Source organism: Myotis brandtii, unplaced genomic scaffold, assembly GCF_000412655.1.
Source record: "Myotis brandtii unplaced genomic scaffold, ASM41265v1 scaffold123, whole genome shotgun sequence".
Lineage (NCBI taxonomy): Eukaryota > Metazoa > Chordata > Mammalia > Chiroptera > Vespertilionidae > Myotis > Myotis brandtii.
In genome coordinates, this window is record NW_005354291.1 from 17,271,494 (window position 1) to 17,296,962 (window position 25,469).

The 25,469-nt window shown below is 34.5% G+C and overlaps 1 protein-coding gene across 7 annotated transcripts in view; it reads left to right on the top strand.

The window, feature by feature from the left end:
• ADGRG6 (adhesion G protein-coupled receptor G6) overlaps positions 1-25,469 on the top strand; it is a 137,564-nt gene that overhangs the window by 68,925 nt on the left and 43,170 nt on the right. For 3 of the 7 annotated variants that reach the window (XM_005859072.2, XM_005859075.2, XM_014533881.1), the window contains exons 3-9: positions 53-394; positions 2,597-3,220; positions 12,006-12,074; positions 14,407-14,493; positions 20,077-20,162; positions 22,844-22,896; positions 24,075-24,137. In XM_005859072.2, coding sequence (XP_005859134.1) covers positions 53-394; positions 2,597-3,220; positions 12,006-12,074; positions 14,407-14,493; positions 20,077-20,162; positions 22,844-22,896; positions 24,075-24,137 — 1,324 coding nt within the window. The remainder of the gene's footprint in view (positions 1-52; positions 395-2,596; positions 3,221-12,005; positions 12,075-14,406; positions 14,494-20,076; positions 20,163-22,843; positions 22,897-24,074; positions 24,138-25,469) is intronic. The other 4 variants (XM_005859073.2, XM_014533882.1, XM_005859074.2 and 1 more) reach the window with 2 other exon arrangements.

Below are 25,469 nucleotides of genomic sequence, written 5' to 3' on the forward strand. Positions count from 1 at the left end.
TGGCCTCTGATCCTAGCCCTTCTCTCTTGTCTCTTTTTTGTCTGGCCAACAGTGTGGGGATGTGCCAACTGCAGGCTTGTGCTATCCAACCCTTCTGGGACCTTTACTTCTCCATGCTACCCTAACGACTACCCTAACGCCCAGTATTGCATGTGGACCCTCCGAGCCCCCGCTGGTTATATCATTCAGATAACGTTTAATGACTTCGATATTGAAGAAGCACCCAATTGCATTTATGACTCATTATCCCTTGATAATGGAGAGAGCCAGAAGAAATTTTGTGGAGCAACTGCCAAAGGCCTATCGTTCAACTCAAGTGCAAATGAGATGCTTGTGTCCTTTTCAAGTGACTTTAGCATCCAGAAGAAAGGTTTCAATGCCAGCTACATCAGAGGTATGTAAACCAAAGACAGTGCCAACCTTCTGCTTTCATTTAACATGTTCTACAATAAACACAGAACCAGAAGCCAGACTTATGCTCTTTTATGTGAATGTGAATGATTAGGATTAGAATATAAGGGCAGGAAGTTGTTAATATTCTCTGAGTATTCTCACTAGCAATAGATAGCTAGCATATCCAAAAAGATCTGCTTGTAGTAGAGCTGAATTCCTTCATATTGTTTACATGCAGAACATATAAAGGCCACTTGGAAGACAGTAGATTTTCCACAGCTAATAATTAAAATCTGTAATTTTAACATCTCTCTACTGAACGCTTAAAACATTCCTATTTATAAATCATTTTCTTTTAGGCTTTTAAGATGTTGCCTTTTAAGGAACTATGCTAGGGGATAAATATAAAAATTAGCATAGAATTTAAAATTTTTAAAAGAGCTATCTATTACTTACTGCTAATAAACAACATAAACTGAGGAAAGCCTCTTGAAAAATGGCAATTGAAGGAAAGAAAATACATTTTTATCAAATACATTTCCCAGATTCTGGCATGTCTTAACATTTAAATAATTCTGTTCTTTCTAAAACCCATCGTTGCTTAAGAAGAATGCAAGCTTCAAAACTGTGAGATGTAGTTATACTATTTTTTATCTTGAGCTTCTTAAGTAGATATCATGTATCAAGGAAAGAAACAAAAAAGAAAGGCACTACAATGAAAATAAGTCATCATTATAAATTGTGTTTTTGGTGGCAAGGTTATTTGCTGTTTGTAATTGACAGATATGTGGTTAATTGAAACACATGCTTTAATTCTTCAAATAATGTTTTTAAAATGATAAAATATAGGAAATTTGAAAATAGAAAGGATCAAATTACAAATACCTATTGATATACCCCCCTCAGCCATAACCACTAATAAGATATTGATGGACATGCTTGCTCCTTGCTCCATATTTTAACAACATGTGTAGAATACTGGGTTCATATTGCATAAGATCCCATTGGGTAAATAGACCTGTGAACTGTTTTATATTTAAAAAGTAGACTACAATCTACAATTCTATTAAATTTCATCATGGATTTTTAACTAAAATATTTATATAAAATGATGTTTCTTACCATCAACCTATTCTTGGTGTATATTAAAGTATATTCAAAGTAGTGTTCATTTGAAACCAGTATTAAGCAGTATTTTTGAAGAGAGCTGCTTCTCTCTCAAATCAGTTGATGATGTTTCACCGTGTCTATTATATTAGCATCGGGCTAAATACATTGTATTATTTCATCATTTCACATATGTCACAGGAAGACAAGGCTAATTTATGTTATTTTGAATTTATTATGCATATCATAAAAGTAATCTATATTAGTAATCAGTACTAGCTATAGATTGATATGGCACAGGCATTGCCCTAGTGCTTTGCAGGCATTAACTTAATTAATTCCTATTGACCACCTGTGTAATAGGCGCCATGGTCATTCATTTTGCAGATAAAAAGACAAGGGTAGAACAATGTGAATAACTTGTCCAAGGGCACACAGCACAGTGGAAGGGCTGGGATAGGGAGCTCCATCGTCTGCCCTTTGAACCACTGCCCCTTACTATTCCTCTCAAACTAGCTCAAATGTAAAGGAAATAGTGCTTCAAATTACAGTTTTGTTTGTTGTGTTACTAGACTCCCTCTCCTCAATGGCAGTGTCTTTTCCTTCATTCCTGAAATCCCCTTGTGATGGGGGACATGAGTAAGATATGGGGTGTCTGAAGAGGAGAAAGGCAATTGTTAATGAATAATAGAACTATTAGTTATTATATTTAGAAATTATTTGAAAACTAACATTTTTTTAAAAGTCTAACATATGAATAGAGCTTTCTTGAAACCAGTAGTTTTTTAATTATTTCTTTTCTTTCAGTTCAGGGATGAAGAAATATACTTGTTATTAACTTGGCTGGTTGTACCTCAAAGATTTAAGTGTGATATCCAACCATGATTAGAGTTTAAATGGGTGGGATTTTTTATTGCTATTACTAATATTGCTATAAGGTAATGGGTTGGTGATAGAGGGTAGATGAACAGCAAAAGAGGAGAGCCATAGGCAAAAAAGTCAATTAATGGTGTGGTTGGGTGTATCAGACATTTTATCTCTCATTAGTCCGTATCTGAAGTTAACATCTTTTATCTGTTATTATGTTTTGTTCTAGTCGCTGTGTCCTTAAGGAATCAAAAGGTCATTTTACCCCAGATACTAGATGTGTACCAGGTGTCTGTTGCAAAAACTGTCTCTATTCCGGAGCTCAGCGCTTTCACACTCTGTTTTGAAGCAACCAGAATTGGCAAGGAAGACAGTGAATGGATGGCTTTCTCCTACTCAAATGCATCCTTCACACAATTACTCAGTTTTGGAAAGGACAAGAGTGGCTACTTTCTAGCTATAGCTGGCTCAAAATGTTTACTAAACAGCGTGTTACCTATGAAGGGTAAAGAAGACATTTTCACAGAAAGCTTTGAGCAGTTCTGCATTGATTGGAATAATTCTTTTGGTTATATTGGTGTAACTTTCAAAAGATGGCACAAAATAGTTCTATGCAATGCTAGCATTGATAAAGTTATTCCTGGGAATGGGAAATTGTTGTTGGGCTCCAATCAAAATGGAATCGCCTCTCTAAAAGCGGACATTTATAACTTTCGACTTTGGAATTTTTCCATGAGTTCCAAAATCCTCTTCAACCTCAGCTGTAATGTGAAAGGGAATGTGGTCGACTGGCAAAACGACTTTTGGAATATCCCAACCCTAGCTCTGAAAGCTGAAAGCAACCTAAGCTGTGGTAAGTCTGTGGCCTATTAACTCTTTTTCTAAAGCATTGCTCTATGAATATGTTTGTCAACAAAAAATTGCATATACATATATGTATATAAAATTATGTATGTACACATATAATTACATTATGCATATATTTATGTGGAATAAGTACATGTATATATATATATTTGCATATATATATAATTAGCATTAATTAGCTCTTTTAATTTTTAAAATGTTTATAGCTCAGTTATTCATTGTAAACGTTTTATTATAAGCCATATTTTTTCAATCAAAGCCTTTGATTATACCATTTTTAAGTTTTCTTTATGTCATAAAATATTACACAGTTTATCACTAACAAACAATAGTTATAATTATCATGTATCAAATAGAAATATTAACACCAGACCTGAAAAAAAAGAAACTAATAAGTTATTGTTTTTAATTACATAGATGATACAGCAAAATGCTGATTTTTATTATGTTATTTAAATAAACCACCACCACCTAAAAGCATGATATTTACTCAGTCAGTATTAAACATCACAACTGTCCATTTAAGGAAAATCTTTGATAATCAGAAATTATCATTGTTTTATTTGAACTTTTATTCTATTTATTTGAAAATGAGCTTTGTCATTTGTTTCAAATACTCTTTTCTTTGATTGCTTTTGAGAGACTTTAAACGTGATAATATTAGATGTAGCTAAATGCAAAATGCTTAGAGAAAATAATTCTGTGTAGCATAATTATATTAAAACTAGAAGCCCGCTGCACGAAAATTCATGCACTCGGGTGGGTCCCTCAGCCCGGCCTGCAGCCTCTCACAGTCCAGGAGCCCGCAGGGGATGTCTGACTGACAGCTTAGGCCTGCTCTGGGGAGAGTGGGCCTAAGCTGCAGTCTGGCCTCCCTCGGTGGGAGGCAACCAGCTTGCCAATCAGGGGACATCACAGTGAGCGGCCGGCCCCGCCCCCATCGTCCCACCCGTGGCAACAGGGTGGGCTGATCAGAGGCTGGCTCCCGCTGGCAAGCAGCTGGCCCCGTCCCCCACCCCCTGATTGCCCCTCTTCTGCTGGTCACCACTTAGCCCTGCCTGCTGGCATGAGCCTCGGCTGGCCTGGTGCCGCCCCCCGCCGACTGGTCGTACTGCCATTCAGTTGATTTGCATATTATGCTTTTATTATATAGGATAGACTTCTATCAAATATTCTCTAGGGTACCTAAGTTAATTTTGGAAGTCCTTATTTTACTACAGGACTAATAAAATACAAAATGTGAAAGTTACATTATCATATTGAATGTTATATGACTAAAGCTAAGGTATTGATAAATATAATTTGTAGTTGCAGAAATAATTCTTATTAAAGGAGAGAAGTGGCCTAATATTAAAAAGTAATTTGTATGTGACCTTGGAAGGGACTCTTTCAGAAATTTGTTACCAATATTTTTAAGAAAGTGGGCCCCATTGTGAAGACCTGAGGCCACCTCCCCAGTTTCCCTGACCTGTGTTTGCCCTGCTGCCCTGGGGAACTCCTGTCACCTACCCATCTTTGTGGGTAACCCACCTCTCCGTGTGGTCATGGTGCTGCTGCAGATGTTGGGAGGCTATTAAGTGATGTCATTTGCCAGTTATTTCCTTGTGGGTTGTTGGAAAGAGGGTAAACCACGACCCTGTTCCAGAAGGAGACTGTGGGACTTTGTAAGAGCTAGAGGTGTTCCCCAGCTGCTCTCGGTCTGATTAGCAGCAGAGCACCTTCAAGGATCCCCAAGAAGTCTTCTACTCAGTGAGGAAATCGAGAAGGTCCAGCATGTGTGTTTGGTGTGGGATGGTGGATAGGAGGGGAGGGCAGTGGGACTCTTCCTGCATCCTTAGTAGAGGGGCCTGTTTTCACCATGTTCTGGGTCATTACTAAAAGTCATAATGAAGACCATTTAGCATTTGTCTTTTTGTGGGGCAGAATTTGAGGACTCCGACAACCAAAACAAAACAAAACAAAAAAAACAGAAAAAGAAAAGAATTAGCTAGGTATATTAGTTATTGCTAACACTTAATTTATACTTAATTGAATACATATATTATTTTCTAGGTACTGTTTTAAGCACTTTACTAGTCACATATTAACTCATTTTCTACAACATAGATCTCATGATGTGGTTTTTATTATTAACCTCATTTTGCAGAAGAGAAATCTGAGACCCAAAAAGGTTAAGGAATTTAACCAATGTCACTTCAATAATGTGGCCAATTCAGGAACTGGTTTTAGAGCAATGCATTCTTAACCAGATAAATAAGACTGTCCTTCAGAATAAGCAGGGCTAGAAAAAGGGACGTAGTGCTAGAGCAGGTGAGCTAATCCTCACCCAGGTGAAAACTAGAAGATCGAGGAGCTGTCTCTTCTGGCCAGAGTGTCTTCTGCGGGAAAATGCTAGCTTTCCAGGATGTTAACATGTCTTTGTGTTTTTTTAAAATTAATAAGGTTTCTTTTCTGCAATGCTTCTTGAGTGCCTTAATATAATAAAATGTGAGGGATATAGTGTACAAGAATTCCTAAATTTCTCTGAGAAATTCTATAGACCAGGGATTGACAAAATAGGAGGGCCTATGGCAGGTCATCTATTTTCTTCAAGTTTTATTGAAACACAGCCATGCCCATGAGTTGTTTCGTTTTGTTGCTTTGTTTTTAACAGCATATTTAAAACTCCTTTCCCAAGTCTTAAGACTACAAGAATACATCAGATTCATGCTCAGGTATCATAGTCATCTATAAATTTTCAAAATGATTTCATTCAAAGGAGTGACACTAGTTTACCTACTCAGTGATGTGAGTTACTTTAATTTTTATAGTGGTCTTCTTGACATTCCAAGATGACACTAAACACCCACATTTCATAGATTCCGATATCTTGGACTGAGTTTCAGGAACCATAACAGGGAGAGGGAGTTTTCTGCCGTTTAATCATCAGCTTTGGGAGTTGAAGAACCAAGTCACTTATTAACTGACAGGAAATACCTGTAACACAGATTATATCGAAGTTTATTAGTTCAGCAAAACTTCAAGAATTGGAAAAAAGTATGCTCTATTAACATTTTAACCTTTCCTTTCCCCCAGAATGTAGTGGCTTGCTGTTTATGGTACTAATAATTTCCCCAAACTAATGATCAGTACAGTAACCAATGGGAAAGTAGAATTTCATGCCTAACATTCCATTGGCCTGACGATGTCTGTTAAATGTGAACTTTTATTTCAGAATCAACTTGTGATGGACAATGAACAGATTTTTTTCTAAAGGTGCATTGCTAAGTAAAGTTTTCATATGAAAATAAGATAGTAGAATTATCTACATTTAAATATTCTGTCATTTTTTCAAATATGAAATATTCTAGTCTTAATAAAATAAAAGTGTTTCAACAGTTTCAGAATTGGACTTTTTTTGTTTGTTTGTTTTCCTAAACTATTCTAAGCATAGTTGGGAAATATACCTTAATTAAGAAATTTTCATCAGAGTTTCTTAAAAGCATGGCTAATCTTGTCAGTCTTTTTCAGAAAGAAATGCTTTATTTAGCAGCACTTCTTGTTATTTTATAGCATCATTCTTTTTCTTAGAACAATTTTCATTAAACATATTCAGTTTTATGACCTCCATAGATAGACAGTTTTCTTGGCTGGCTCTTTAATTATAGGTGCAAGTATTTGCCTGTGTTATGATTCAAGTTTAGATACTGGCTAGTGTCCACCACTTTTCACAAAGAACAGACAGTGCCTTCTCTTCCAGTTTTATTTATTTTACCGCTGACTGCTCTTTCCTGAGGTGTCATACAGTACAACTCAATGAATAGCCTAAGTTCAAACAAATTACATTTATTTAACTAGCATTAACAAGCACTTCCATTTATTAGCCACTGTGGTTATAGAGATAAGATACAATTCATAAGTACCCAACTTTGTTGTTATTCTTTTCTAGAAATGTTTGGATTTATACCAACTTTTGTTTTCATTGTAAAATTTAGCCCTTAATTACTAAGGCATCATCAACTCTTAGATCCCTACCCTTTCATTTTCAATTATTATAGTTCTGTTCTTCATGCCCTAAAACTGATTCATTATAAACTTCTTTCTACCATCCCTAACAAATTTTTGAGTAGCATTTTTATATATACACTAGAGGCCCAGTGCATAAAATTTGTACAGTGGGTGGGGGGTCCCTCAGCTCAGCCTGCGCCCTCTCACAGTCCGGGACCCCTTGGTAGATGTCCACCTGCTGGCTTAGGTGGACATCTCTCTTGCAGTCCAAGACCCCTCGCCCCTTACCACCCACCTGCTGCGGAAGCAGGAGAGGCTCCCGCCACTACTGCTATGCTCACCAGCTGGGTTCTCTGCTCCTTAGCATTGCCCTTCCCCCCACCTACTGGGGGGGTGGCGATCGGGGGCCGGGCCAGCCAGGGGAGGGGCTGCGAGAGGTTGAGGTGCTGTGGTCAAGCCCCGTCCCGCTTCTGCAGAAGGGGTTGTGCTGGGACCGCCATGGCTGGCCTGGCAGCACAGGATCGCTGGCCCTGCCCCCTGCCCACTGGTCATTCAGGAAGGTTGTTCTGCTGTCTGGTCTAATTAGCATATTAGCTCTTTATTATATAGGATAACGTATACATACATTAGATTCACATAATGAAGATAAAATCACTTTATCTTTACAAAGGACTTTATTATTTGGAGATGTTTAAACTCTTTATGAGCATAAATGATTCTTGGAAATAGTTTTATTTGAGATATATTTATTTATGGAAAAATTGTAAAATTTAGCTTAGTACAGCTGCAAAGAAGGAATTGAAAAGGAATTATTTTTCCCCATTGTAACTCATGCTAAGGGTTCATTGCTGTCTACTATTATTTGGATTGTGATTAAATAGGTTATGAGATGAGTTGTTGACTACACATCAATCTTTTTTACCACAACCCCTGTAAATAAATAGTGATTCCTTTTAGTAGTATAATTTTGCAAGAACAACAAATAGAAAAGAAAGATTTTCAGCTTCTCATCAACTGCCCATTTTTAATGATTACATTTTTTCCAAAGAAATTTGACTCTAAATTTTGCAGTTAATATTAAGTAAATACCTTTTAAACACCTTTGTGGTATCTATAAAAATGAGTGAACATACATAGGTTACATTCTGAAAACAATTCCTTGATGAAAAAGATATTATCATTATCCAGGAGGTAGAATTGTCTCGCTTGCTTAACGATATCCTGGTTTGTAAATCTGTTGGCCTAGGAAAACCGATAGCAATAGTGACTTTTTATGCAGATATGCTGAGCATGGCACTAGTTAGAAATAAAAAAAAATTTTTTTTTGCATCTACTTTTTATATTTCATGTAATTATATAATTGGGTGTTTTAATAATGCAATATTTTATTTATCAATATAATTTCTCTCTAATAATACTCATCACTTGTATTTATACTATCCCCCCAAAATTATCAAACTTAACATCTATTCCTATATTGAATCTCCATAAGGTAGTGTTTATTAAGTATTTATAAAGCAATGTTCATTTGCTAGGCTTTAAGGAACAGCTAACAACTTAAATATTGAGAAGTAAATGTTACAATTTCCCATGAAGGTTGTCACATATTGAAATGTATACTTGTTATGATACAATGGCACTGATAAAATGTTAAATAAAATTGTCAAATGTCTTACTGTAAATCATAACTCTTTGGGTTTTCTTTCCCATCCCCACCTCTAAGCTCTGTACTATACTGCAGTGGAAAAGCAGTTATCCATAAAACTTCTTTCCCACAACAATGTCCCCTTATCTCCCTTTGTCGTCCAGAGATACTGTATCAGGGCCAGGAGTGGCCAGGGAGCCTTTGACTGCCAACATTGTGTGTAATTTGAGAAGCACAGGAACTCCATCCAAGGGTCTCCTCTGTCGCCTGTTACAGTGGCTGAGATTTCCTCACTCATTTTGAGTTTTTAGTTTTTAGAAGTTCCTTACTAACATGTAAGTACCTAAAGGAGAAATAAGGTCAGGCAAGAAGGGGGCATTAGTTAAGAATAATGGGCAGAAAACTTTCAAGACAGTATTCTACCTCAGTCCTGCCTGAGGCTGACCTCAACTTCTGTCTCCTCAAATGTTCTTTTTCCATGGTATACTTGTCCAAGCTTTCAATCTTTAAAACCTCTCCTTCCTATCTCTGCTTCCTTTCATAGCCACGCTTCCTCTTTTTGCATTCACCCCTCAATCAAACATTGGCATCTAGAGTCCTTCGTTCCCACGCTCCTGAAGCTAAGTTCTGTAGAACTGCTACCAAAATTCCAGTGCAGAGTTAAAGGTCTTCTCAGTCTTTATCATTCTTGACCTTTCTTGTGCACTTGGTATTGCCACACCCTCCATGAAACTTTCTTCACTTTAATTCTGAAAAACCACCTTCTACAGAAGCTCTTTTTTTTTTAAATATATTTTATTGATTTTTTACCCTTCTACAGAAGCTCTTTTTTTTTTTTTTAAATATATTTTATTGATTTTTTACAGAGAGGAAGGGAGAGAGACAGAGAGTCAGAAACATCGATGAGAGAGAAACATCGATCAGCTGCCTCCTGCACACACCCCACTGGGGATGTGCCCACAACCCAGGTACATGCCCTTGACCGGAATCGAACCCGGGACCCCTCAGTCCGCAGGCCGACGCTCCATCCACTGAGCCAAACCGGTTTTGGCCAGAAGCTCTTTTTACCTTCTCAAACCTGATCCTTAAATAAGGGAATATCTATGGTTATATCCTTCTCAAATCTTTACTCAAGCTCCTGTGATCCCAGACCCGGCTATCGCTTCTGTTGAGTATTGCCTGGCTAGACCTCTTACAAACCCATGTGCACCTGCTGTGTGTCCAGGTGTCTCTCAGGCACCTCAGTTTTCATTACTGGATTTACTGGTGAGCCCCCCTCACCTAAGTTTGTTCTTCTTCCAGTATTTCCTATCTCCTTTTATGAGATTATTATGTACCAATTTCTCAAGCTAGAAACCAGAAGAAAATGTCTTCATCTCTTTTGTCCCTCTTCCAAAAAGTCTCTGAATCCTAGACAGTCTACTTGCAAATGCCTTGCATCTATCTCTTTCTGTCCATTGTCATTTTAGTCGTGATGCCAACTTGAATCAATAGGGTTATTCATGCTTCTTGTACCTCCCCTCTTCTAATTAGTTATGGGCTTCAAAGGTGTTTTCAAACATAAATAGAAATTTCTCACCTAGTTTCCTTTCACTTTTTCCCCATTTCCTTTAAGAAAGAGTTCAAAATGTGAGCTGTTGTTCATCACGCATTCAGTAATTTGTTCAGTAAAGCTTGAGCACCCACCTGAGATGTGGATGGGATAAACCATCCTTGGAAAGACACTCGTGGTGCCTACATTCTACAAGGCCCTTAACCCATTGCCTATATATCTGACCATTCCTACCAATTTTCTACAGATACCCAGTGATGCCATGTCACTTGCGTACCCAGATCTCTTCACAGCCTTCTTGGTATATGTTTCAGTAATTCTGTCTGCTAGAAATACCCATCTCTAGTCTCTTATCCCGTGATCAGTATAGTGATTCCTCATCTTCGCAGCTCTTCTTTGTAATGGAATGCACCCTTCTCCCTTCTCACCAAACTGCTGGTCATGTCCTGCTTTGGGCTACTAAATACTTATATCATTCAGAGAACTATGAAGCCATTTCCCATGTATGCCTCTCTGAGAGTAGGGACATTATCTCATGTATTACTCTAGCCTCTGAGCCTCGTACACTATAAACAGTCAGTAAATTTTTATTGAATGAACATGTAAAGGCCTGTAATGAGAGCTTTGTACCAGTTAACATTACAGACTTGCCTGTAGGGTTGGGCCCTTCTGAGGTAACATGATTTCCTTCCTTGGGCCAGGTGCCTGAAGCAATCAAGAATGAAGATGCTATTAAACTGGGGATGCTTTCTGTTCATGCACACCATTTACCTAGACATCTTTTGTTAGCTCATCTTTTTGTGCCTGCTCTACCTGCAGGTACTATTCCCACAGGAAAGTTTGGAAATGTTTAAACATTTGAATGGAATCACATGTCCTTTTAAAATTGAATACATGTATTTATGTGTGTGTGTTTGTATTTATCCTCTGTCTTTATTCATAGTGCAATATGCTTTGTGAAAAGTTTAACCCAGCTTCCCTCACCTCAGCCTGTTTATAAAAGTCTGTTAATTGTCAGAGAAAGATGTAATGCAACAGAGAAAACTCACTACTCCTACTAGAAAATCAGCTCAAACTTGTTTCCTACTGAGGATGACTCAGTAAAAGCTTGAAAAAGAAAGACACAGAGACCACCTTGAAATCATAGAAATGTATTTCTGGAATTGTCAATAGCATCTGTTAGTGGCTAGCAACAAAATGTGCATATTATGAGTATTAATAGCCAAGTTTAGTTTTGAAACTTATCTTGATGTGTATATTATTTCATCTGTACAGATTTCCACCAGAGCTGTATAATTTATTATGTGAAAAGACCCTGGATTTTTTACACAAATTTTTCCTTTCATATGTGGATGGCCAATAAGTTGAGTTAAAGATTTTAAGGGATATTTCAATAACCTGGTTTTGCATGTGCAGAAATTAAGACACAGAGACTTTAAGAGACTCTCTTAATGTTGGAGTATTATTGGAGGATGCTTTTAGGGCTGCTCCTGTTATACCAAACATATGACTCATGTTTTTTTTTTCCTGGATAATATTAAATCTTGTACACAAGTCAAACTTATATAACCTTCTGTGTTGATCAAGGTTCCTACCTGATCCCGCTCCCAGCAGCAGAACTAGCCAACTGTGCCGATCTGGGGACCCTCTGCCAAGGTAGGGAGCCAGCGTTGTCCTCTGGAGTCTCTCTGTTTTCTTCTTGCTATTTTGGATAATGGCATTTTTATTGTTTTGATTTGTATCTTAATTTTCTCTTGGGAAGTCAGAAACCAGAAAAACAGAAGAATTTCTGGATGTGTTTTAGTTGCGTGGGTGCACAGTACGTACAGTGTGGAGAAAGAATGCATTCACAGACTGGATGACCACATTTCCATAAAGCACTGAGTTTTTTAAATGTGAATGATTATATGCTATTAACCAAGGGTTGATTTCATTTTTCCCCTCTATGTCTCCTCAAGAATATTGCAAAGGTCCAGTATAAATACAGTCATACAATGTCTTGAAAAAGTATTCATGTCTAAAAAACAAGAGGAAAAATTAAGTTGAATATTCAGTTACGCTTAAGACAAGGCTGTGAGGCAATTTATGAGGTGCAATGTAACTTAAATATTGAAATGAAATTAGTTATACTAAACTAATATTAATATAATTTTATTAGTTATTATAATGCATAGTGACTACATTATGCCAGCATTCTAATGATATATTATGGACTAAACAGTTGCATGCTAAATAATACATAATTAAAGTCCTGAATGTTTTAAACTTATATATTTTGCTTTAATTTTATTATCGCTGTTCCTAATTTCCATGACCCATTTTCATTCATTTAATCTATTAATACTTCTTTGTTCTATATACCACATTAAGAATCATGATCATGCCTTTTATAAAAGCTGGATCTCTTATTAGGAGGAACATAGCATGAAAGTGACCTGGGTTAGAAGTGAGACTAAATGAATAGAAACTAAAGGTGTCTTCTGTGGTTCCAGTGTGGAAGTGGGGTTTTAATTCATTATTATCTTGTTCCCTTTCTGAGGGATTATTCCTGATATTATTATCAATGAGTACCTTATGAAAATAAAAGTATTAAGTGGTTTCCATAAACTCAGTGTAGTTTAAAAGTAATTATCTGACACAGAAAAAAATAATTTTGCCTAGTTCAAGACTAAAGGTTTTTAAAAATTACTTATTTTTTCTTTTAATCTGAGATACCTATAGTACTGATTCCTTGGGTCACAGGACCAGATGCCCAGCTATCCACCCCCCTGTGTCCTAAATGACAAGAAACAAAACAAAACATTTTCCTGTTTATTGATGCATTTTGCATTAAGATAAATATAACTGACTGTTTACCATTTTTTTTAAAAAGAATTCAGAAAGAATCCCCATTCTTAAATATTACATATCACTTGGAAATGGCAAATTTTTTAGTTAAGAAAGAATATTTTGAAACAAGAAGTTTGGTATTTTCTACAGATCCCTTAGAAGGTAATTACTTAAATTTAGGTAATTTTAAAAAATGAGACACACAACAAATGTTTATTGTCCATATGAAAGTACATTAATACAAATGTTTTAGTTTATCCCTAGGATAAACTAAAGGAAAATTATATGTATAGTGTTTCTACTACTTATACAGGGTAGGGCAAAAGTAGGTTTAGCATTGTTTGAATGGAAAAAGACATGAAGGTAATGATTATTACAGTAGCTTTATTAACTCTATGTTTCATGTATTCACAACTGTAAGCCTACTTTTGCCCCACCCTGTATATCTCCTTCAGAATTCCAAAGAAAAATATTTTCAAAGCATTACATAAGAATTTCATCTTTGAGTTTTAGTAATATCAGAAGCATATCTATGACATAATGCTTTGTAAATGTTTCCCCCTTAGGCTTGTCCTTATGAAATCCATTTTGTCCATCACTGTTCAGTAAAGTTATTGGGATCTATAAATGATTGATTCAGTCTATACATTTTATTCTTTCATTTTGTTTATTTCATCTTCTCAAGGAGAAATATGTTTTTCTCTGAGATTTCATTTCTCTGTTCTTAGTGAATCAGGAAGACTGACTTAGTTTGGATCATTTTCAAGCTGATTGGTGTGATAGAGAATGTCTCCTCTAACCTTTTGCTTTTACAAACTTAGGAAACTGAGTTCTGTAAAGGTTTACTTATTCACAGTGTGGTCATCCGCCTGTTAATTGCAGACATAGGTCTAGAATCTAAATGCCCTTTCTCCATTTCCTCTGTGCCAGATCCAGACTATTGCAATGTGATACCAAAGGCCATGTGAACTGATTCTTACTGTGCCATAGAAAGCATTGCTTTATTTTATGCATTACAACCTCAGAGTCTGTTGTAGTTAATGGGAAGAAATAGTTTCCATTCCTTCTCTATGTAGTGTCATGAATTAATTATAGGTTGCTCATCCATATTAACTGCCATGTGCTCCTTGCAAAATTACATTTTTCTCATCTTTGTTAGCAGCTACTGTAAGCTCTCCTAGTACTACACCACCTACTGTCACCACTAACATGCCTGTTACTAATAGAATCGATAAACAAAGGAATGGTAAGAAACTACCTTTTATATTTGTAATATGTCTGATGTAATAAAAATTGTATTTTCAGGGTGGAAATATCTAATGTTTCAACAAAGTTTCTATTATTGGAATCAACTGGTACATTTGCACGACTAGTAAAATAAATAAAATCCCTTGGTTCTCTTGAGTTCCTCATTCTAGTGACCAGTGGAATGAGTTCACTTCCAGTACCACTCATCTGTACTTTTAGCTAAAATTTCTTTCAAAGGAAATTTTATGAGAAATTCATTTGATGAAAAGGAATGAATTTATATTATGCTAGAGACAGCAGAAAAAACATTTTTTTCATGGTCTTTTGTTAGATTACTCTCTTCAGGAAACTACTTTCTAAAGGGTTTTATAATTTTAAAAATCTACTTTTAGTAATTTAACTTTTCACTAAAGCCAACTTTATGTTTAAATATTTGTGACATTTAAATTACTTTACATGGTAATAATTTGCTCTGTGTTTTTATTTGTTGACCAATAATGATTAGAATATGATTGTCTATCAACTAAATCATAAATCAATCAGTTTCCTATATGGACCATATACATAGCCTTTTGGTAATTCAGAGTAAATGATTTTAGTTTCTTCTGAAAAAGAGAAATTCCAATCAGGTGACTACACCATAGCCTCAAATACAGTAATATTCTCAAACATGAGGTATTAGAAACAAAGAGATTTTCTCACTCCAATAATTTAAGTTGTGAGGCCAAGACATCTGTTAATGTAGCACCAGGGACCAAAACCCAGAGAAAAGAAACATACATAGTTAATTTTTTCTTTTGGCTTTGGGGTTACATCAACTTCCTCTGTAAGGACGTTTAAATTGGAAGTATGGAATATTTTACATGAAATGTAAAGGGTTATAAAGACATCGATTCAGGGAAGTGTTTATGGTTATTCTGGTAGTTACACCAAGGAGATTTATGATGGAGCAAAAATTCCAGCAACCCCCAAGAAAGCAACAGCAGCTGAAGTTTCCAGTGCATATTTCACATGGACGCCAGCCAGTAGATGGGAATATTATAATTCTAACGAAGTACTTCGTTCTTTGTATGAACATACAAAGAGCCTCTGTGGCATTCTCCCTCCAGGACTGGCACATCCTCTACTGCCCAAGAACATTTATATGATGTTACAGAGTCCTTGACTTGGTGGAGTAGAGCTGTATTCACCCAGTCGTGTCATTTCTGACATTCTTGAAGAGAGCCTTGTTTACTCCATATCTCTCTGCGTCATAGCCTTTATTGGAGTTTCAACAAAGCAAGCAGATGTTAAAGTCAATTGAAATGGTTTGGCGACCACATTTAAGAAAAATATTCTAATTCAGATGATTCTTGATAAAAATATAATCTTAGCATTTTAAAATATTTAAAAATATTTATAGGTTATCATGTAGTAGAAATAATTTCAAAATTGTGTATTCAAATTTGTATACCATCTTTTAATCACATCCTTGAACCATCTCTATTATCCATTTCATAGGAGTGGTGTTTTTTCTAAATTGGCTCACTTTTTTTTTTGCTTAAACATTTTTATTTGGATGGAAAAAATTGATATCACTGCTGTAGAATTAAAGCATAGCCACTGGTTTTAAAAAAGAAGTGAAAATAAATATAATGAAAACAATGTCATTGGATTCTCCCTATATCCTATTGCTTTCTCACATCTCAGCCCCCAAAGCCTTTATTGTCTTTTTTTATAAGGGAGAGTAACAGTTAGAGATAGATGATAATCTAAGTAAGATTTTTTCTTTGATGTAGTCAAATTTGCAATAATTGAAGAGAATTACTTGTTCACCTTGTGAATAAGTGGGATTTGATGTCATGTCCTGGACTATCTAAGATCATTCACATACTGCCAACAATTTCTGATGCACTTTTTTTATTCTTTGAGAATCTGATATAGTGAACATTCTCAGGTCTATGATCTGATATAAGAGTGGAGCAAAAGTAGTTTAAAGTTGTTCATATGGAAAATAATACAGTAATTAATAAATAATAATACATGAATAAACTCAGTATTTCGTGTACTCACAATTGTAAACCTACTTTTGCCCACCCTGTATTAGAGAATTTATTTTGTTCACTGTAAGAAAGATGAGCGAACTGTCAAATCTATTTTCTACCTTACCTGCGTTCTTAAACTCTGGACTATCAAAGAGTTTTACTGTGTTCATCAACAGAGAGGGGAGTGGGGTTGAAATTGGTTAACAATCAGACATATTTCTTCAATATATCAATTAAATGTTCTTTTCCCACTTTTGTGAAATGTTCCTATTTTTCTGTGTCAAGAATTTTTTTGTTATTTTCAATAGGACTTTGATATGATACCTCAGATTATATACTAAGAAAATCTTATCTTTTAAGCTACTTTTCACAGATATTTCAGGAACTACTGGATAACCTAGTTATTTTCACATATAACTTTTAGCCTTTTCTATTATATTCCCAAAAAAGCTCTTTGATTAATTTTTGTTTCCATTCAAAATTACATTTTCTATGCTTGCAGCATCACTCTAATGCTACTGTGTGTTAAACTTTTGTGAGGTCAGCAACCCAAGTAAGGAAATACCTTTGTTAGTCTTTACGGTTCTAAAAACCTAGCTTACAAGTGATATAGTAACACTGCTTCTAGTTTCTCACATGCATTTAAGTACTCAAATAAAAAATATCCTCTCATGATATTTGTATGGATCCAACAATCAATCTAGCTGTACTTAAAGAAATTGTGTGTGTAGGATGAGCAGGGCTCCTGTCATATTACAAATACCACTGTCATATCGTAATTGTCTCATCACTAGTTCAAAGAAATAAACTTGAATCTAAAATAACATTTGCTTTATAAATGAACATCTACCTTTTCAAATATATATTTTAAAATCTACCTTTCAGCACTGGTGGGTTTGATTCCTGGTCAGAACACATACCTAGGTTGTATGTATTCGATCCCTGGTTGGGGTGCCTGTGGGAGGTAACTGATGTTTATCTCTCGCCTCTCTCTCTCTCTCTCTCTCTCCCTCCTTTTCTTCTCTCTCTCAAATAATTTTTTAAAAAATATCCTCAGTGAGGATTTTTAAAAAAAATCTACTTTTCAAATCTATATTTCACAACCTTGACTATAGAGTAAAGTATGTCATTTTTGTATCTTCTAAGAAACTCCAAAAAGTGTATTAAGAAGACAAAAAGGAAAAATTAAATTGGAGAAAGATCTCCAGACAGGAATAAGATTTTTTAATATCATGTGTAATGGCAAATAATAATTCGTAGTTTGATATTCTTCATGGCTTGAAGTGTTATCTAATTGAAAAATGGATATATTCTTACACACTTTTTTCCCCAAAGAAATGTCTCTCATGAATTTTTCTGGCCTGGGTGCCATTATTAGGAAAAAGCATTCATCTTTTGATGTCTCTGGAACAAATGAAGATTTGTGAATAGCTTTTCTATTGAGTCACTGTGGGAGTTGTAACGTTTATAGGGAAGACTGCGAGGATGACATGGAAAAGCCTGCATCAGTGTCTTCATTGTGCATTTTCTGCACTGGCTGTGCTTAACCAGTTATTTTGCTGCAACTCAAAACCCCTTTCACCAACCCTTTGGTGGACATTTTATTTTGTTTTGACAATTCACTCTTGGACATTCCTCAGGATTAATTGTTAACTACATTATTCAAATTTTTAAAAATAAGTATAACAAGTAGCCTCTGCTGAGTAGCTTTCAGCTAAGTATAAAAATACCACATTCTGAGGCTTCTGAGGAGAGACTACTTGATAATGATCCACAGCACAAGAGAATCTGTAACACAAGATGCTAGGTTTTTTGGCATATTCACATATTTTATTTGCTTTCAGAAATGTAACTCTAAGGAGAGTACTATATTTATAAATTGATTTAGTCTGCCTCAGATGTCTTTTTCATTTATAAAAACAGTGAACTGAAAAAAGTGAGGTAGAAAATATTTAAAATTTAAAGAAAAGTATCTTAACTATTTGGATGCTTCTATAAAATTTCAGAAATGTCAGTGATATAAAACACTGATAATTAGTATTTTGTAATATTTTCCTGAGAGGGAAAGATTGCTAACTACTGTTGAACAAACACATGCTTTAGATCTCCATCTAGTGGCAGCTTTTCAGTTACTATACTGGCATCAGGGAACATTCACAGAAGATCCCTAGGAATCTGAACTAAATATAGAATCCTGGACCTCTGCAACTTGAATTTCCTCTCAATCACTTGGAATGTCCATGTTTTGATATGATAAGATCTAGAGTATAAAGGGTTTTTTGTCCGAATTATTATTTATTTTAAATATCTTTCTCAATATTTCCATTCAGAATATTTTTAAGAGAATACAAATTCAAGATCATTCAAATAACTGAAGACTTTTAGAAGCTAAAATAACATAATCTTTATAAATTAATCTCACTTGGACCTGTATCAATTTCATATATTTATATGACATCTAGAGTGGTGATATTTTTTTTTGATTTTTTTTTTTTTTTGCATAAGATTCTGACCCATAGATTGGAAAAACATTCCTTTAGTAATTGGATAGCAATTTACATTTTGGTAGATTCGGGAGGAATACTTTTTGTAATTTTTTGGTACTGCTCCCCAAAATCTTTATTAAATCCATTTCTTATCATTGTTTTAATTACATATTTCTATGTTTTCTATGTATATTTTACTCAAGACATACCAAAACATAAACATGAAGAAAGATGATTGACTATAGAGGAGATTCAAATTTTTTTTTTCTCTCAGTAACCTATTATATTTTAGCATGGTGCCCTGTAACAAGCATCTAGAGAGATTTAGCAGGTCCTGGCTGATGAGTTTGGTGTGTGTGTGTGTATGTGTGTAGTGTGTGTGTGTAGTATACTACTTTAAAGATTGCCCCCCCACCCCCCCCAAAAAAAAGCAGAACTTTCTCTGACATTGTTTTATTTTTTAAATCAAGGTAGTACAATTGAAATTCTTTCTGAAAATATTATTTTTTCCCCTCTACTTTGGTACAAATGACTACATTCATGAAATTTTGATGAAAAAAATAAGTGAAATCCAACCCAATAACTTAGTAGAAGTAAAGCTTTGTTGGGGAGGAGAAAGAAAGGAAAGGGAGAATAAGGGGCCCAAGTAGTAAATATGTGTAAGCCTGTTCTTTTTCAAGTTACTGTCTGCCCATCATCCCACTCGCTTTCACATGCCCAACTCTTTATAACGTACAAAAAAAGGATAAGTTCTTATTGCAAGAAACCAAAGTGTACATGAAGGGTCACTACTTTACAGACCATAGATATCAGAAATTTATAGAATTTAAAAATAGGAAGAAATGTGCAGGTGAGGATTTAGGAGCAATGAATGAAGTATCTATATGTATAATCAGTAACTCTAAGAAGTTGCAAAGGTCAGTGAACATAAAGTAAAAAAATCTCAATTTTTCTGTACCTGTGTAGATGTTTCTTTTAAATTGTATGAAATTATATGATTGTAGATTTACCTTAATAATTATATGGCTCTGAAATATAATTAATGGGCTAAATCCTATTTCTAATGGACAGATGGAATTATCTATAGAATTTCCATAGTGATTCAAAACATCCTTCATCACCCTGAGGTAAAAGTACAGAACAAGGTGGCAGAATGGGTAAGTGAACTTGTAAAATTTCTTTTTTGTTTTTATACTGTTAACCTCTGGAAATCTGGAAAAGACCTTGCTGTTTGGCTAACTCAATCCACAGATGATACTGGTACATAGGTGTTGTTCATTATAAATGTATAAATTGATAAGTACGTGAGGTATTATGCTTATGCATAGAAAGAGAAGTGCATTTGAAAAAAAGGACAAGAAACTGAGCCTAATAGACTATTCATGTCCAAACGAGAAATGCCACACAAATGGAAATGTGTGTTGGTAGGTATCTTTATTTGCTATAATATGCATGCATTTTCAGCACTATTTTTAAAAGTATATTTCTTATTTTATTATTTTTTGAGAATTTTTGTATCAAAAACAAAAGGTATAAAAAGATATACAGTAGGTCCTCGAATATGCCATTTCATTCATGTCATTTTGTTCTAACACTGATGAGATGCCATAGATACTTGATTCTTATTTACATCAATTAGCCTATGGTAAAATGAGTTTCATTATACATAATTTTGCTTAAAGTCACAGAAGCTATTGATGACTTTAAGCAAGGACTTACTGTATCATGAAAGTCTTCCACCCATCCTTGTAGCTTACATGGAGATGAACCTGGAAATCACTGTTTTTTTTCTTGGGTTTTTTTAGAATTTGTGCATATAAAAGAAAGTAAGATTGTTTTATCCCTTTTACACTAAAAGTAACATATTTTACACACCATTCTTATTTTTGTTATTACCAGATTTATAACATTAGTACATAGAGACCTCCTTTTATCTTTTTTTTTTTTAAACACTGCATAGGGTTCCATGATGTGGCTGTCATTTATTTGCATCATTTGATGCATATTTACAGTATAATTTATTTAACCTGTATTATATTGCTGAAATTTTTTGTAATTTTCAATTTAAAAACTTTAATATGTTTTCTTTTATATTTTTCTTCCTTATACAGTATAAAAAATTTTCTTTCACAGATTTTCATTATTTTTTTAATTTTTCCTATCTATGGTAAACTGTGGTACTTTGAACTACTTTTTATATATAATCCTATTACAGTTAAACAGCTGTTGTGAATAAAGTCACTTGGATATACATTCTGAAGTAAGAAAAATAGTTTTTTATAGGTGCCTAATAAATGTGTCCTTGGTGGCAAAAGAGAGTTAAACCATTCTTTGAGACGTAGTGGTGACAATATATTATATGCATGTAACATATTTGAATGATAGGAAAACATAGTCTTATTTTTAAAGGTTACACCCTTTAAAACAAGTTGATCACAGAAAATAATAGTATGTAATTAACAACTCTATTACAAAACTGGGGGTAAAAGTGAAATTCTCTAATAGAAGTTGAAGAAAATGCTACTGTTGACTTTTTGGAATGACACATTAACTGTAGTGATTAATTTAAACACTGGAAGATATTTCATTTCTAAACAGAGAGCGGTCTTGACAGAAAGAGTATATTATTGCATCCCATTTTTTTTCTAGCATTGTTCTTTTTTTAAAGTCAGAGTGTTTTCAAAAGATAAAACTCTTTATTTTCATTTCCAAATAAACCACGTCTAATGTTATGAATCTCAAAAATTAGTCTTCACTGGAGAATCTGCTTTAGAGAGGTATCATTTTACATTTATACTTATTTCAGGAATGCTTTTCAACATAGGATCATTCTCATCAGAAGCTAAGCTTTGCTGGACACTATCAGCTTAAGATGCATGATACCAAAGCAGATACTTGATAACAGAGGAAATATAAGTGGTGTCCCTGATTCATATTATTACTATTACAATATAAAAAGTTAGCTTTTATTGCCAGAATTTCATAAAATTTACATTTAATTTTAGAATTTTTGCAAGTAATGCTAAATGTTTATATGAGAAGTGACCTAAAAAAGAAACCCTTTGGGAGTGATATATAAATAAGAGAATTTCACATCAGTAAGGAAATCCTGTTTTGTGATTGTATTGGACAATGCATAATGAAAATTGATTATTTATAATGAGAAGAATCATTGCTTCATTAAAAAGTCTGGTGCTGAGACCTAAAAAGACTGTTAAATAACCAGATAATAATTAACATAGCTCCCAAAATGTTGGATATACTTCTTGTTTATTTAAAGGTTTATACTGTTGACATAATTTTTCTTAGTACTAATATTTTTATGAGATTGTAATTACTAGGAAAACATGTTATTGCCCCTTGGTGTCTGTTGAATGAAGACTGTGGAAGTGTTTATCATTTCCATCTTCCCTCTTATAGCTTAGTTCTCAGTGTTAGGACTAACTCGGCAGCCCATTATAATATGAGCTGGAGGGGAAAGCATAGTGTTTCCAGACAGACTTGAGTTCCAATCTGGAATCTACTCATTCTTAGTTGGGTAACTTTGGGCAAGCTATTCCATCTCTGTTAAGCTCAGTTTCTTCATTGAAAAGGCAGCAGGGGCAGATAATACCTATCTCATTCGTTGTCTTGGGTCAAAAGAAATAACATTTGTAAAGTTCTTGGCATACAGTGATGTAGTAACTGTTATCTTTACCTTTCTTTCACTCCTTTTGCTCTCTGGGATTTTCCCAGGGTCTTATTCCAATAATAACTTACCTTTTGGGAGGGAAGAAACTTGATTCAGATTTTTTTTTAAAGTTTTACCAAAACTCACCCTTTCCATTGTATTTTTCAGCTTAATTCAACCTTCCAGAATTGGAACTATACTGTTTACGTGGTTAATATCAGGTAAGTGACAGGATGAATTATTTGAGAAATAAAAAGTAGTATCTAATTTTATATTACTCTATCTTTCTCTGATTATACCCACACACACAGCACACAATACACACATATGCCATATTCATAATCTTTCTACAACAATTCTATATTATGTTTTTTCTTTACACAAAAGCTTCAGTGTTGCAGCAGTAATTTAAAAAAATTATTGATTTTGGATCCTAATCATTTTATTTTTAAATTTGGCCTGTACTCCCAAAATATATTTGTGATTTTAAAAGAAATTATATATACACTAGAGGTCTGGTGCATGAAATTTGTGCGTGAGTAGGGTCCCTAGGCCTGGCCGGCGATCAGGGCCAATCGGGGCCTTCTGGCTGCTGGCCGGGGCCTCCCTTCATTCTGTGCCACCCCTGGTGGTCAGTGCTCGTCATAGCGAACTCCTGAGGGGACACTTTGCATATTAGGCTGTATGTGTGTGTGTGTGTGTGTGTGTGTGTATGTGTTACTTAATGAATATATTATATGTTATAATGTACCACAATTGAAAAGACGATAATTAAATATTAGTTTCTTCTCAGATCCCAGGAGGCCATCTAGAGCATCCCCTGGGTTGCATGCACCCTAGTTTGGAGACCATTTTTTATAAGATAAGGCATCTACAGTCTGATTGTAACCTAACTTTTCAAAATTATCTCTCACTCTTCTATTTAAATACTTCACTAAAGCTCAAGCAAATAGTTGCACCATATATGCTCCTCTGACCTTGTTTTCACAGTTTTATACTAAAATTAGCTTTCTAAAATGTATTTTGTGAACCCTAAGCATATATTCTATATACCCAAGAGACATAATAACACAGAGAAAGGGATCAATTGGTCAAATGAGATCAGGAAGTACATTATTAAATAAACTGAAGCCACTCTAGATATCTCAGATGCTTTAGTATTATACTGACATGCATGTTCACCTTGAAAAGAAAGCAAGGGAACTTAGTTGCTTAGCTTATTTGACTGTGCAGCTAGTTTTTGTGATGTGCATATGAAAAAAACTAGAACTACTCAGAACACACATTTGGAAATACTGCCTTAGAATGTACATTCTGCCTTTTTCTTTCATCTCCTCAAATTTTGTGGTGTAGTAATAGCATATCAGATGATAATGAATCTATATATTTTTATTTATAGTTTACACCTGAATTCAGGAGAAGACAAGGTTAAAGTCAAGAGAAGCATTGGGACTGATCAAAGGTAACACTGAGAAAGTCTTACAGAAAGTATAACACCCTGCCTCTTGCCCTCTGTTTAACTCTCTGGTAGAGAAATTAAAACAATAAGATAAGAGAGAAACATTTTAATCACATAGCACGTTTAGATTATTTCTTTATCTTTAATGCACACTAACTACTATCTTTCTTATAGCTGAAACTTTAATATAGCAGAATGGATACAAGTATACATCTGATGAAAAATAATTCAGAAGTAGGATATTTAAAATGGATGAATTATTAGTTTAGTATTTTCAGTTTTATTTTTATAATAACCATTTACCTCTCATTTCAAAGATACCTTCAAAGAAAAATAAAATTGTTTTAGCTTTTTTAAAATAAGGCATTTATGTATGATAGCATCATATAATAATATGGACAATAGGTGCCAAAATATGTCCTTCATTTGAAACCATCAGTTAATTTTCTGAAGTCTCCATTTTAAACTTATATCAAGATCATGACTGAAACAGGCAGATAATTTAATGGATATTGGACCGTATATAATCAGTTGGCATACAAAAAAGACAGCAATTCAGAATGACATATACTGAAAAACAACCTAACCTCCTAAATGGAATAAATTTAGTTATGTTTATGTACTATTTTGCATCTCCATAGAATTAAAAAGTAATTACTAGAAGAGCAAAAGTTTACATAAGTCTTGCTCTGTTTCAATTGACTGAATTTAAATTATGGATTTACAACCATAATGATGGAATAAACTTTCTTTTCAGGTGATATATTATTATTATAAGAAGATAAAAATAAAATTTCATATGAGAGTTGACCAGCAAGTTTTCTTGTTCTTTTTCTGTTCAACACTAAAAAAAAAATTCTTTAACGTTATATTTGAAGCTTATCATTTCTGTATATATTCAACAGACTAGATCGAACCACCTGATTAGGGAAAGTTTTTATTTTGTCAAATTCATTTTCCTTTATTATCTGAGGGCTAGAGTAATGTATTTTAATACTATATTCTTAATGGATATTTCTCCTCTATTTAGCCAATCAATTTCTCCTCTAATCCTTATTGCTAGATCATAGTGAGCCTCCACTAGTGAATCCAGCGGTGATCAGCATCCCTTGCTGGTTACTGTCTAACACTTGGGGCCACCCTAGTTTCAGGTATCACCAATAGTAGAATCTGTTAGGGGATCAGCCTTGCCCTCTTTAGTTCATTTACTGTAATTCTTCCACTACCTGACAGTACTACAATCAGCCAACAATAGTATATGTCAACACCTCAGAAACTCTTGCTTGAAAGAAATTTAAAATCATGGAGTCTCGGTTTCCTGTCTGTCAAACCACT